The sequence below is a fragment of the Jatropha curcas genome, chromosome 4 (assembly GCF_041381405.1).
Source record: "Jatropha curcas cultivar XTBG-Jc1 chromosome 4, XTBG_Jcur_1.0, whole genome shotgun sequence".
NCBI lineage: Eukaryota > Viridiplantae > Streptophyta > Magnoliopsida > Malpighiales > Euphorbiaceae > Jatropha > Jatropha curcas.
The window spans coordinates 25,003,228-25,016,794 of record NC_143154.1 but is presented as its reverse complement, the minus strand read 5'-3'; the positions used below and the strand labels follow the sequence as shown (position 1 = coordinate 25,016,794).

The 13,567-nt window shown below is 32.4% G+C and overlaps 2 protein-coding genes across 2 annotated transcripts; both read left to right on the top strand.

The window, feature by feature from the left end:
• The first annotated feature begins 1,652 nt into the window (after nt 1-1,652).
• Nucleotides 1,653-3,778, top strand: LOC105638580 (uncharacterized protein At4g22758). The gene is made up of 2 exons (XM_012222400.4): nt 1,653-2,233; nt 3,344-3,778. Exons 1-2 carry the CDS (start codon nt 1,951-1,953, stop codon nt 3,520-3,522), a joined length of 462 nt encoding a protein of 153 aa, XP_012077790.2. The 5' UTR covers nt 1,653-1,950; the 3' UTR covers nt 3,523-3,778.
• Nucleotides 3,779-11,468: 7,690 nt separating this feature from the next.
• LOC105638581 (uncharacterized protein At4g22758) lies at nt 11,469-12,955 on the top strand. Its single transcript, XM_012222401.4, has 2 exons — nt 11,469-12,087; nt 12,492-12,955. The coding sequence occupies exons 1-2, from the start codon at nt 11,805-11,807 to the stop codon at nt 12,668-12,670; spliced, it is 462 nt and encodes a 153-aa protein (XP_012077791.1). The 5' UTR covers nt 11,469-11,804; the 3' UTR covers nt 12,671-12,955.
• The last annotated feature ends 612 nt before the right edge of the window (nt 12,956-13,567 follow it).

Below are 13,567 nucleotides of genomic sequence, written 5' to 3'. Positions count from 1 at the left end.
TATATAAAATATATGGATAAAATAGTAATTATCTTAGAACAAAATAGTGAGGGATTAGCTTTAAATTGTAGAGTTGGTTATAATTAATTCATGGAGAAAGTTATGTATTCTTCAACAATGTTCAGAACCTACAGAGTTTCAAAGGAGTGAAGAAGAAGATAGAATCCAAAATCTTCCAAAAAGACTATAAAATGAAAGGACAAACACAACAACCCCCAACACGTCAACAACATTTTCAATTTCAATTAGGCATGCCAATTCCATCAAGTGGCAATTCCGGTTCAGTTTGAAATTTTTAAAATATTAAATTTGAATTAATATTAAATTATTGGTTTCAGTTTAATTTTAATTTTGATTTTTCATTGCGATCCGATTTCCCCGCAGTTTTAGCGATAAAAATATTGTTTTTTTCAAAAAAAATAATAAAAAATTTTAATTTAAGGTTACGTCTTCCTTCTGAAAAATAAATATGAATTTAAAAATATATAAATAAATTTTATTTTAAATAAATTTTATAGTACTTACATTCATATAAGAAATAAAATTTATTAAATTTATAAATAAAAAATTATAAAAAATAATCAAACAAATTAAGATTTTATTTATCCAAATATTATTAATTAAATAAATAGTTAGAAAAATTTAAAGTAAACAAATGTTTCAATATAATTTTGAACTAAATAAAAAAACTCTATTGAACAGGCATCTTACCAAACAATATAATTTTGAAATAAATAATTTATTTCTTTTCTTACTTTTGCTTTTTTTTTTTTAGACTTTTAACTTTTTAATTAGTCAAGTGTATCATATAATAGCAGTTTTCTTTAGTCTTTTAGTTGGGAATATGATAGATTAGGCAATTAAATTTTTTTAAAATAAAATAGAGCAGTTTGAACCAAATTAAAATACTCATTCTAAATGATTAATGTTATTTTTTAACATTAACATAAACTTTAATCAATTTATAAACCGCTGATCTTAATTTAAATTTTTAATTGATGATTTGGATTTAATTTTATTTTATATAAAATATAATTTGACTTTGATTTAATTTCGATTAGAACCAAACCAGTGATCATACTATAATTCCAATTAACATTTTTAATTCAGACGTGATTTATATTTCTGCAAATCCCCATTTTCCAAACATGAATATTTGATGATGCTAAAGACAACAAGGAGTAGGCTTTTTTCATAGGTTGATAGGGGCAGATTTAGCATGGGGTCAAGTGCCCCGTTGCCCTTAATAAAAATCCTTTTTTTTTAATTATTTAATAAAATTCTTTTAAATTATATGAAGAAAGATTAAATGATAATTTAGAAACATGCCTGAAATTTACTCACAGAGTATAACTCTCTCTATTGCATAAATATAGATATATTCTTTTTTCCTTTTTCTAAAATATAGTCTTACCTTTTTTTAAAAGAGAATAATACTCTCCATTTTTACTCTATTCCTATTCGATATGTATTTTATTAATAAATATTATTATTATTATTATAATTAATTAATTAATTAATTAATTAAATCTTGAAATAGATGTTTATAAAAAAAAAATAAATAGAAAAAACAAGAAAGCGAACCATAATCCATAGATGGAAGTGTTTCTCTATGTGCTTGGTTTCTCCTATTTATAGAGAAGTCCTTAAACTATACACCAACAGAGGTAGAAAAAACACTGAACAAATAACAAAAACACTTGGCAATTGTATCTCTCTCGATGCCAAGTGGTATATATACCCTAAACACTCATTTCCATTTTCTTTTTCTCTTTATATTCCCTCATCTCTAACCCTAATCCTTCAATTGTCTTTTTCCCATACTTCCTCTCTTTTGATGCTACTAGAAAAACCCACTAACCCTTTGATGAAATCTCTCCTCCTCCTCGTTTCATTTTCTTATAACCCAGCGGCGCGTGTTCTTGACGCGACCACTCTTTTAGAGAGAAAATGATGAAGAGAAATCTGATGGGTGAGAAGCTGATGTTGAATAGGCAAAAGAACAATAACAAGAAGAGTATCGATGAGAAGAAGAACAAGAAGAATAGGTTTTTGATAAGTGTAAATGTGATTGGAAGTGCTGGGCCTATAAAGTTTGTGGTGAAAGAAGATGATGATGTTGCTTCTGTTATTGACATTTCTTTGAAGACTTATTGTCGTGAAGGTCGTCTTCCAGTTCTTGGTTCTGATGCTAACAACTTCCTTCTCTACTGTCCAAAAGCTGGTTTTGATGGTAATGATCATTTTGGTTAAGCTTTTCTTATTCCTTTTTGTTTTTTAATAAAATGTCATTTCCTATATATTTGAAATGAGTTAATTGATGAGTTTTTCTTTTCCCTTTTGTCGTTATTAATTTTTTTATCCGAATTTCTTTAAAACGAAAAAAGAGATTAGGATATAATTTATTTATCTTGTAAACGTAACAAGACAAATTGACTGCTACTAAACTATTATTTAGCTCAACATGAAAAATGCCACTTCTTATACCGGCTCAAATTGTAAGATATAATTGAGTTGTGACGATTCCTGGAAAAAGCATTCGAGGGGGGAAAACTGTTAACTGATTTCTTTAATTTTTTCAAAATAGAAATTTTCGTGGGCAGTTCGTTTGTTGGTGTTCTTTGATTGTGATGGATTCTTGTTCCTTCTAGCAATGTTCAATCTTCTTTTAGAGAAAAAAGAACGGCATGAATGCTCCCGATCGGCATTAAAAAAGTAAAAGCAATCTGTTTCAAGTTATATGCTGCGGGCCGCGAGCTCTATTGTCCGCTATTTCTACTTGGTGAGGGGGCAGTGTGATTATTTTTCTCTAGAAGGCTGAAATACTTGTAGAAATACTTACAGGGACGTAGGGAATGGCTTTTCAATTCTCGGTTTATGCATAATTCATATTCCAAATTAGAGATGAAATTAGAATTTAAAAGTAAGAGATAAAATATTACTATAAAATATTACTATATATTTTTTTTTTTTAAAAAGAGAAGGGGAGCAATTGTCCCATTCTAAAAAATGTAGCTTCGAGCTCCTCCAAACCGATCAAAATTAGTTTTTTAAATTAAACTCATACACTGCATGTAGGCAAGTCTTATTCATATGTACTATGAATAATATATTCATCTTCCATACACTCAATCAATAATAATTATTATTATTTAAAAGATCATCATTTTTTATTACTAATTTATCTTTTTTTTTTCTCTCAATTAAAAAAGAAATACTCATATTTTTTTATTTGTGGTAATTATTATTGTTAAATATACACATATAGCGTAAAACATTTCTGATTTATATTTCATTCTTTCTAATACTATAATTAACCAATGTTTTGGAATTGTTTGTGAAGCTATGAAGCCATGGGAACCGATAGGACGTAGTGGAGAAAGAAACTTTGTGCTATGCAAGAAAAGGGAGATGCCACCACAAATGACTGAAGCAAGATCAGAAATGATAGAACATAAGACACCTGGCTGGAAGGCATGGCTCAACAAATCCTTTATTAATTTTAAAATCTTATCTAATTAAGGACATCATATATCTTAATTACTTAAGTTTTTTTTTTATACTATCAATTTTAAGTACAAACCATCCGTACACGCCTGTGTTAGTGATGTCAATTATCGAAATAAAAATATGCAAAAAAATATTGTTAATGATGTAACCAAACAGTGAAGCATATGTTCTCTTGTCTATGATTGGCATAGTATGCCTTAATAATACACCTCGTAATAATAAAAAAAACGTATATATATAATGACATCTTCCTTTGGTATTTCTTAGCAATTTTATTCTTATTACTTGTCTTTGACTATATATAGTTATTTTCAAAAGGGAAATATGGGGAACCCATGTGGTTTTTTTATTTGCCATTGTTAGAGGAATATAACTTTATTCTAATAATAATAATATTTGTATATATGCATTATTCTAAGTACTCTAACCGTAATAATATGAGTTTAATTAGCAGTGATTTGGCGAAGGTTGAGAGAGGTTCAATTCAAAGTTCTTACTGAAAACCTTGCACCTAACAAACATGTACTGCGATGTGTTATTAGTATTTAGGGTGTGTCAAGTAAAATTAGCTGTGTTGGTAATTGTTAGCTGTTTTGGTCGCGTTTAGCTGTTTGAGTAGTTTTTTATGAAACACTAAAAATTTAACATTACATGAGTTAATTTTTCATAAAATGCTATCCTAACATCTAAAACCTAGTCCAAATGTTATATTACCAAATAAATTTTTAGGTAGAGTTTAGCATTTTTACCGGTTAAAACTAAAAGATACTTGAAATAGTTTTAGTTTCAAGTTTCAATGGTTCAAAGGAAAAGATTTTGTCTAGGGAATATGTATATTGTAAGGCAATTACACGGTGAGAGGATCGGACATGACAATAAATAAAGGGCGAAGTATTGGATCTATTCGGATTTTTAAAGAAGTTGGATTACATTTTTGTGGGTGAGAACACTCTATAAATTGATCATTAATGAAATAAGTGTACAATGCTATTTAAATCATTACCATTAAAAGTTAATAAAATCACTTTAAGGATGTGATTAAAATATTTTATTCCCTCAAACTATTTAGAAGGGAAAAATGAAGGAGAACATTTGAAAGCAATAAATGAAATTAAATGCATTTAATGTATTCAAGAGAAAGAATTGAAAGTTAGGGCATGAAACGCCATGGATTGAAAATAAAATAGAGAGAATAGACTTGAGAGAGAGAGAGAGAGAGAGAGAGAGAGAAGACGAGAGAGGAAAGTCTTTCAGCACAATAACACATTAGCAGACAATCCTGCAACACTGACACGTTCAGACTAAAATATTTCAATTAAATCCAATCTAGAAACTCCCTTCAAGCATATACAAGTTTTACATATGCAGTTGTATCCTAACTTTACCATATGATAATTTTAACACTTGCGGTTTTACTTTTATAATTCCCATTAACTCAAAATTCTATCATTGTTGAAATTAATCCTTGGAACAAATGAATTTTAAAAAATTAATCAAACCAAATATGAAAATTCATTTGCAAATGAACTTTAATAGAATTCAGTTATAAATAAATTTCATATTTTGAATTCATTAATACCAAACGGATAAATTTTAAATTTTATTTCTAATTTCACCTTATAATTCCGATTTGAACGTATAAATTTCAATTTTGAATTATAATTACAGAAATATGGACTAAAGTAACTCCACAAGTTAATCGGTAGTAGAAACCGTACCCAAACTAACGATGCCATATGATATAAATGAAATTCTTATTCAATTGTTCAACAAAAAATAAATAAATAAAAATATATCAATTTAATTCTTATAATTTCCGTTAACTTACAATTTTAATATTACTGAAACTGAATCTCAAAATACCTTATAATTCGAGTTTGAACTTATATCGATTTCAATTACAAATTTCTATGCATTTTTTGGGTGTTGATGGTAGATTTAGCTTTGTGTAAAGTTTGGTGAGTTTTTTCAGATTTCAAGAGTTTTATGAAAGCAATTGTATTTGCTGACCGAACTCTTTACAATCCTTTCTAATATATAATACATATGGACGTAATTCTAGGCTAGAATCAACTTAACAATCACTACAAAGTAGGAAATAGCCAGCTATACAAATGATATAGTCAAAGATACATATTAACAAAAAGATATACATAATATTCTATCACACCCCCTCAGTCTTAGCAGGAGGTTTGTGGACGTTAAGACTATCCCTGAAATCATTAAATAAGACACGAGGAAGGCATTTTGTAAAGATGTCGGCGATCTGATATTGGGATGGAACATGAAGAATACCAACCTCTCCTTTCTGGACCTTTTCACGAACAAAATGGATATCTAGTTCAATATGTTTAGAGCGTTGATGTTGAACTGGATTTCCTGACAAATATATAGCACTAACATTGTCACAGTATACCAATGTTACTTTCTGGAGTGGGCAGTGAAGTTCAAGTAGAAGATTCCGTAGCTAACAAGATTCAAAGACAACATTAGCAACCCCTCGATATTCAGCTTCGGCACTTGATTTAGATATTGTAGGTTGACGTTTAGAAGACCAAGAAACCAAATTGTCGCCAAGAAAGACACAGTAACCCGAAGTGGAACGACAAGTGTCGGGACACCCACCCCAATCAGCATCTGTATAAGATAAGAGGGACTGTATCGAAGACTTAAACAAGTGCAAACCGTAATGGAGCGTACCTTTGACATAGCGAAGAATACGTTTCAAAGCTCCCATGTGTTCATCTTTTGGATCATGCATAAGAGGCACACCTGTTGAACGGCATAGGATAAATCCGGTCTCGTGAAAGTGAGATATTGGAGAGCACCTGCCAATTGTCGATATTTAGTTGGGTCTGCATAGGGTCTACCGGATTGGACGCTGAGTTTCCCTTTAGTATCAACAGGTGTGAGACTCGGTTTACACGATGTCATTCCTGCGCGGTCTAAAATTTCAGCCACATATTTTTGTTGAGAGAGGAACAAACCCTTAACTGTATGAGTGACTGCAATGCCTAAAAAATAATGTAGTTTCCCCAGATCTTTAATAGCAAATTCTACACTGAGAAGAGAGATAATAGACTTTCGAAGAGAAATAGAGGAAGCCGTGAGAATAATGTCATCTACATACAATAAAATATATGCAATGTCTGATTGTTTACGATAGATGAAAAGAGAGTGATCTGTTTTGCCGTGAGTGAAGCCAATAGTAGCAACAAAGTCAGCAAACCATTGATACCATGCTCGAGGTGCCTACTTCAGACTATAAAGAGATTTGCGTAACAAGCAGACATGATCAGGCCGTGTTGAATCTTTAAAACCCAAAGGTTGATGCATATAAACAGTCTCATTCAAGTTTCCATGCAAAAATGCATTCTTGACATCTAATTGATGAATGGACCAAGATTTTGACAATGCAATGCTAAGAACTGTTTGAATAGTAGCTGGTTTAACAACTGGGCTAAAAGTCTCCTCACAATCAATTCCTTCCCTTTGCGACCTGCCATCACCTACAAGACGGGCTTTATGCCTCTCAAAAGAACCATCAGAATTTGTTTTATGACGAAAAATCCACATTGACCTAATTACATTCACATTAGATGGGCGAGGTACTAAGTCCCACGTCTTATTTTTAATTAGAGCCTGATATTCATCTAACATAGCAGATTTCCAATTCAGGTCATTAAGAGCTCGGACCGAATTTTTAGGAATTGGGGAAATTTGTGGATGATCGACATGGAAGGCCTGGTGGTATTTTGGATTTGGTTTAAAAATCCCATGCTGGCTACGTGTAGTTATGTGAGGAATTATTGGTGGAGGCTGTGCAGGGAGAACGGCTGGGTTTGGCAACGGGTCAGTTGGTAATGGTGATAGATGGGGTGAGGGTTGCGGTGATGTTTCAGAATGTGGTGGATCAGTATTATATAGACGATGGAAATCTAAGGGAGACAGTCCGTCATCCAAAAATTCATAGGAAGAGCGATGTGGAGTATGAATTTTGGAGAATAGAAATTGAGTTTCATCAAACTGCACGTGACGACAGATGATAATTTTCTGACTAGACAAATCATAACACTTATACCCTTATGGTTTGGAGGGTATCCGAGAAACACGCAAGGTGTGGAACGGGCTTGAAGTTTATGAATAGTGCTATATGGGAAAAGAGGATAACACAAGCAGCCAAAAACTCGAAGATGGGTATAAGAAGGATCTTTTTGATATAGAATTTGAGTTGGGGATTGGTAACCTAAAACTTTTGTAGGAAGAATATTAAGAATATAAGTTGCCATAGCAAGAGCATGATGCCAAAAAGATGGTGGCATAGAGGAATGAGCAAGAAGAGTACGTACCATATTATTGATAGTTTTGATTTTTCGTTCGGCTTTGCCATTTTGGGAAGATGTGTGTGGACATGAAAAACGAAAAGACATGCCATGTTGTTCACAAAATTTTTGAAAAGATGCATTAACATACTTACGGCCATTGTCACATTGAAATGTCTTAATATTTTTGTCAAATTGGGTTTTTATGAAGGTATGAAGTCTAAGGAAAGTTTCATGTACCTGTGATTTGTGAGAGAGAGGAAAAGTCCATAAAAAATTAGTGTAATTATCAAGAAAGAAAACATAATAACGATGTCTAGAAGAACTAAGAATTGGTGATGTCCACACATCACTATGAACTATATCAAACGGCAATTGAGTAACAGACAAAGAATCATAAAATGACAACTTAACAAATTTCCCAAGAGGACATGAACTGCAAAAAGAAATACTAGACGTATTACAAGATATAAAATTAGTTTCCCGAAGAGTACTAAGAATTGCTTCACCAGGATGACCCAGACGATTGTGCCAAAGATTTGGAGAAATAGCAGTAAGAGTAGAGTGAGCGGAAGACGAAAAAACACGATTGGAAGTGGTGAAAGGATATAATTCTCCCTTGCTGTCACATCTCAGCAGTTTGCTCCCCGTCGGATAGTCCTTCACAGAAAATCCATAGGGATCAAATTCCACAGAAACCATATTATCAGTGGTAAATTTACGTACCGAAATGAGGTTTTTAATGAGGTGAGGAGCATGTAAAACATTTTTGAGTGTTAATGGTGGGTTGGTATGTGGAAGAGAGGTATTACCATAACCATGAATTGGAATCATGCTACCATTACCAACAATTATTCCATTATTACGGCTCAAATTAAAATAAGAGGTGAGAGTACCTAGATTGGCAGTCATGTGATATGTTGCTGCAGTATCCATATAACATTGATCTTCAGGTTGTTTCAAAGAGAGAGTGTGCATGGCATGTTCAATGTCAGTAGGAGCATAATCACTTGAAACTGGATCAGCAGTGTAAAATGCTTGAGATGGTCGGGCATCTAACACCCCCTGCTGCCGAGTCGCCGGTGGTGGTTGTCGAACACCCCATGGAGTGGTAGGATGGGGACATGGTGGGGTGGTCCACGGAGAAGGTGGAGGAAACCATCCGGCCCAAGATGGATAATTCCAGACCTGCTGTTGTGGAGGTCGCTGCTGATAGCGAAAATTACCATGGCCACCGTAATTCTGCTGGTTGCACTGGTTATGATTACCACGCTGCTTGCCTTTTTGTTTCTTGCCTGTATTAGATGAATTATTTGAATACATGGGAGGATCATTCTCATTTTGCTGTCCACATGAGGGAATAAGCTCAGGTTTTGATTTCATTAACATGGCAGCAATGGAACTGGATTCAAGTTTGGCTCTCTCGGCCTTTGTGGTTTCATCAAGGAGAAGTATAGATCGGGCTTAGGCAAATGTGGGCAAGGGTACTTTGTTCTGAACCGCAGTCACAAAGCTATCATATGCGTCAGTCAATCCATTGAGAAGACGTAGCACCATGCGCTGATCAGAGACCTTAGCTCCGACATTAGCTAACTGATCAGCCAATACCTTGAGACGGCGAGTATACGCCTTAGTATCAAGGAAATCACGCAAATAAGTATTTGCAAATTCAGTCTCTAGATGGATGGCTCGAGCAGACTTATTATCCTGGAATAATTCCGCCAGATGATTCCAGGCATCTGCAGCCGTGTCGTTAGGACTGATAATGGTGTTTAAGAGATCATGGGAGATGGTGCCATAAATCCATTGACGAACGATGTTGTCAATGCAATCCCATTGGGCTTGCTGTTCCATGGTTCTGGGAGGAGAAACCGTAGTATCACCGTCGACCGGAGAAGGAGCAATATGGTCGTATGTGAGTGTGGCTTTAGCATGGAAGGTGAACAATGTTGCCCAATTATTATATTCAACAGATTCATAATCTAGTGTTAGGGGTATGGCTGTTTTGATGTTGGTAATTGTAGTGGCGGGATGGATTCTATCAGCCATGGAGAAAGAAAGAAAGAAAAGATAATGAGGTAGAAGAAGAGGAGATTTAGAATTTTCTAGAAGAGATAAGGAAGGTATCGTTTATTGCTCTGATACCATGAAAGCAATTGTATTTGCTGATCGAACTCTTTACAATCCTTTCTAATATATAATACATATGGACGTAATTCTAGGCTAGAATCAACTTAACAATCACTACAAAGTAGGAAATAGCCAGCTATACAAATGATATAGTCAAAGATACATATTAACAGAAAGATATACATAATATTCTATCATTTTATTTTGTTAATTATGTTTTAATTTAATATTGTAATGAACTGTTCATAGGCTTGAGTCGAGGCAGTAGCAATCTGAGGATCGGATGATCCAGGAAGAGGAATCAAGTTCTGTTCCCCAACTCTCCCCTGATTGTCTACTCCATCTTCAACGTCAGTAATTATGAAGGAACCATTAATCACGATGAAAGGCAAGGGAAGAAGTTTATGTTTCATTAAAAATAACGTGCGGTGTGTTTCCTGCTCACCAAACCAATTGATATCTTTTTTTTTTTTGAATCAAACCAGTAATTCAAGAGAGAAAGTGGATGAAAGTTCTAATTGATCGCCTTCCATTTGCTCTCCAAATAGCTCCAGCAGTTGTAATTAAGTTAATTAGATTTTATAAGACGTTCTTGGCTAGCTATTTAGGTTGCTATATTTTCTTTAGCTAACTTTGTTAATATTTTGAAAGGGACTCTTTTACAAAAGGAATGGACGATAAGTGTGGGGGGAACACATACAAATAAGAATATGACTTTATCACCAAAAGTACAGGCTGAGGTTTAACTGCAATGTGCATATTCCATTTTTCATCTTGAAAGAATAGGTATTAGTTGAAGGTGGCAACTATTTTATCATTCTTCCTTTTCTTTGTTTTGAAAGAAAAATACTTCATGCATTAATTTCAACCGATAACAAGAAATCCGGGATAGAATCCCAACAATGCAAATCAACATATCTGTACGAGACTTTAATTAGTTAACTAATGAATTTGGCAAATCAATATTTATGATCTAAAATAATCTTACAATTCGAAACCACTAATCTAAACATTGATAAATCATCTTTATGGAATTTCAATTTGGCATTGCACTTATAAATAGTTTTTATAACAACTTTATTTTTATCAAAATCCCTACTTTTTGGTCATGTAAAAATAAAAATGTGTTAACTTTCTCTCTCTCTCTTTTTTTACTCATTTTAAATAATAGTTTTATTTTTCTTTTCATAAATAATTTTTACTATTTCTATTTTATCTCCATTTTTATCATTAAATATATTATTATCACTATTAATCAAACCTTTAAATGGATAAGTAAAACATTAACCTTTCATATTTTGAATTTAGGAAAATATTATAAGATTATGTTAAGAAAAATTTAAATAAACATTATGGTTTATTATACTAACTATATTCTCTTTTCTAAATTTTTGTTAAAGTGCCACTTTTAATGTGAGGTAGTATAATATAAGAACAAAAAAAAAATTAAAATAATAAATGACGAAAAACAAGAAAGCCAAATAACAGTTATGTGTGCTTATATACAGAGGAAGTTCTTAAACAATATACACTAACATAGAAAGAAAAACTGAACAAATAACAAAAACACTCGACAATTCTCTCTCTCTCTCTCCACACACACATACACACACATATATATCTCAATCTCATTTCCTTTTCTCTTTATATTAATTCCCTGATCGCTCCATAAAAGAAACCCTAATCCTTTAATGTTTGTGTTTTTCCCATACTTCCTCTCTTTCTTTTGATGCCACTAGAAAAACCTATTATCCCTTTGATGAAATCTCTCCTCCTCCTCATTTCATTTTCTTATAACCAGGCGGCGAGTGTTCTTGACGCGGCCGCTCTTTTAGAGAGAAAATGATGAAGAGAAATGCGATGGGTGAAAAGCTGATGTTAAATAGGCAAAACAGCAGCAACAAAAAGAGTATTGACGAGAAGAAGAATAAGAAGAATAGGTTTTTGATAAGTGTAAATGTGATTGGAAGTGCTGGGCCCATAAGGTTTGTGGTTAAAGAAGATGATGATGTTTCTTCTGTTATTGACATTTCTTTGAAGACCTATTGTCGTGAAGGTCGTCTTCCAGTTCTTGGTTCTGATGCTAACAACTTCCTTCTCTACTGTCCAAAAGCTGGTTTTGATGGTAATGATTATCTTGGTTAAACTTTTCTTCTTCCTTTTTGTTTTTTTAATAAAATGTCAATTCCTATATAGTTGATATGAGTCAACTCATGAGTGAAATATCAAATATTGCTTCTTCATGAATTTTTTCTTTTGTCATTATTAAATTTTTATACGAATTTCTTTAAAAGAAAAAAGTGAAATTAGGATATATAATTTTTTCATCTTGTAAACCTAAAACGACTGAATGCTACTAAACTTCTTTTACTTAATACAGATTTAGTAGTTCAATATCTAACTTATAATCCTAGAATTTAGGGGTTGAAAAAACTCTAATGATAACTGTTTTCCTCGAAATATTTCTGATTTAATATTTTATTCTTTCTAATACTATAACTGATCATTATTTTGGAATTTTGTGTGAAGCTATGAACCCATGGGAACCCATAGGACGTAGTGGAGAAAGGAATTTTGTGCTATGCAAGAAAAGAGAGGTACCACCACAAATGACAGAAGCAAGATCACAAATGATAGAACACAAGACACTTGGTTGGAAGGCATGGCTCAACAAATCCTTTATTAGTTTTAAGATCTTATCTCATTAAGGCAAATCATAATATCATTTCCAATATCTTAATTACTTTGTTTTTTTTATATCAATTCTAAGTACAAAAACAAACCGTGCACGCTCGTGATGTCAGATGTCGAGGTATAGATATGCAAACAATATTGTTAACTGATGTAACTAAAAAGTCAACTAAGCATATGTACCCATGTCTGTGATTGTCTTAGTATGCCTTAATAATACACCTTGTAATAATAAAAAAAAACAAATAGAGTGTCAGCTTCTTTTGGCATTTCTTGGCAATTATATTCTTAGTTATTTTGAATATTGGGTTCTTTCTTCTTTTTTTTTTTTTTTTCTGTTTATAATTTTATTTTTAGTTATTCTAGAAGGCAAATATTGTCATAGATGGGAACCCATGTGGTATTTATTATTGCCATTGTTAGAGGAATATAATTTTATTCGAATGGCAGTAAGTATAGTATTATTTGTACGCATTATTTATATATAAGTACGCTACATCTAACAGCAACAATAGAAATTTGTACCGATCAAGTGGTTGATACTCTCACTTATGTGAAGAATGAAAAATCTCGAATTCGACTACAGTTGTTTTTACCAATTTGGTAAGTCAAATAGAGGACTTTTCCTATTGTACAGTCCGCAACGTTATTTCCGCCCATAAAAGTCTCCAATGAATTAAAAAAATAATAAAAATTTGTACATTGTAAAATAAAGATAATTACACGTTCGAGAGGATGACGCATGAGAATAAATAAAGGTAAATTATTGAGTCAATTAGATTTGATTAAACATTCATGAATATGCTCATATTTGGAGTTATACATTAATTTACGTGGGTGAGGGTGTAATCATTTTATATATTAAAAAAAATCTTACTTTAATTCATATTCTTACTTATTTTTTATACAATAAG

Coding starts and splice junctions, on each gene's coding strand:
- LOC105638580 (XM_012222400.4), top strand. CDS start 1,951: ATGATGAAGAGAAATCTGATGGGTGAGAAGCTGATGTTGAATAGGCAA. Junction 2,234..3,343: donor TCCAAAAGCTGGTTTTGATG/GTAATGATCATT, acceptor TTGTTTGTGAAG/CTATGAAGCCATGGGAACCG.
- LOC105638581 (XM_012222401.4), top strand. CDS start 11,805: ATGATGAAGAGAAATGCGATGGGTGAAAAGCTGATGTTAAATAGGCAA. Junction 12,088..12,491: donor TCCAAAAGCTGGTTTTGATG/GTAATGATTATC, acceptor TTTTGTGTGAAG/CTATGAACCCATGGGAACCC.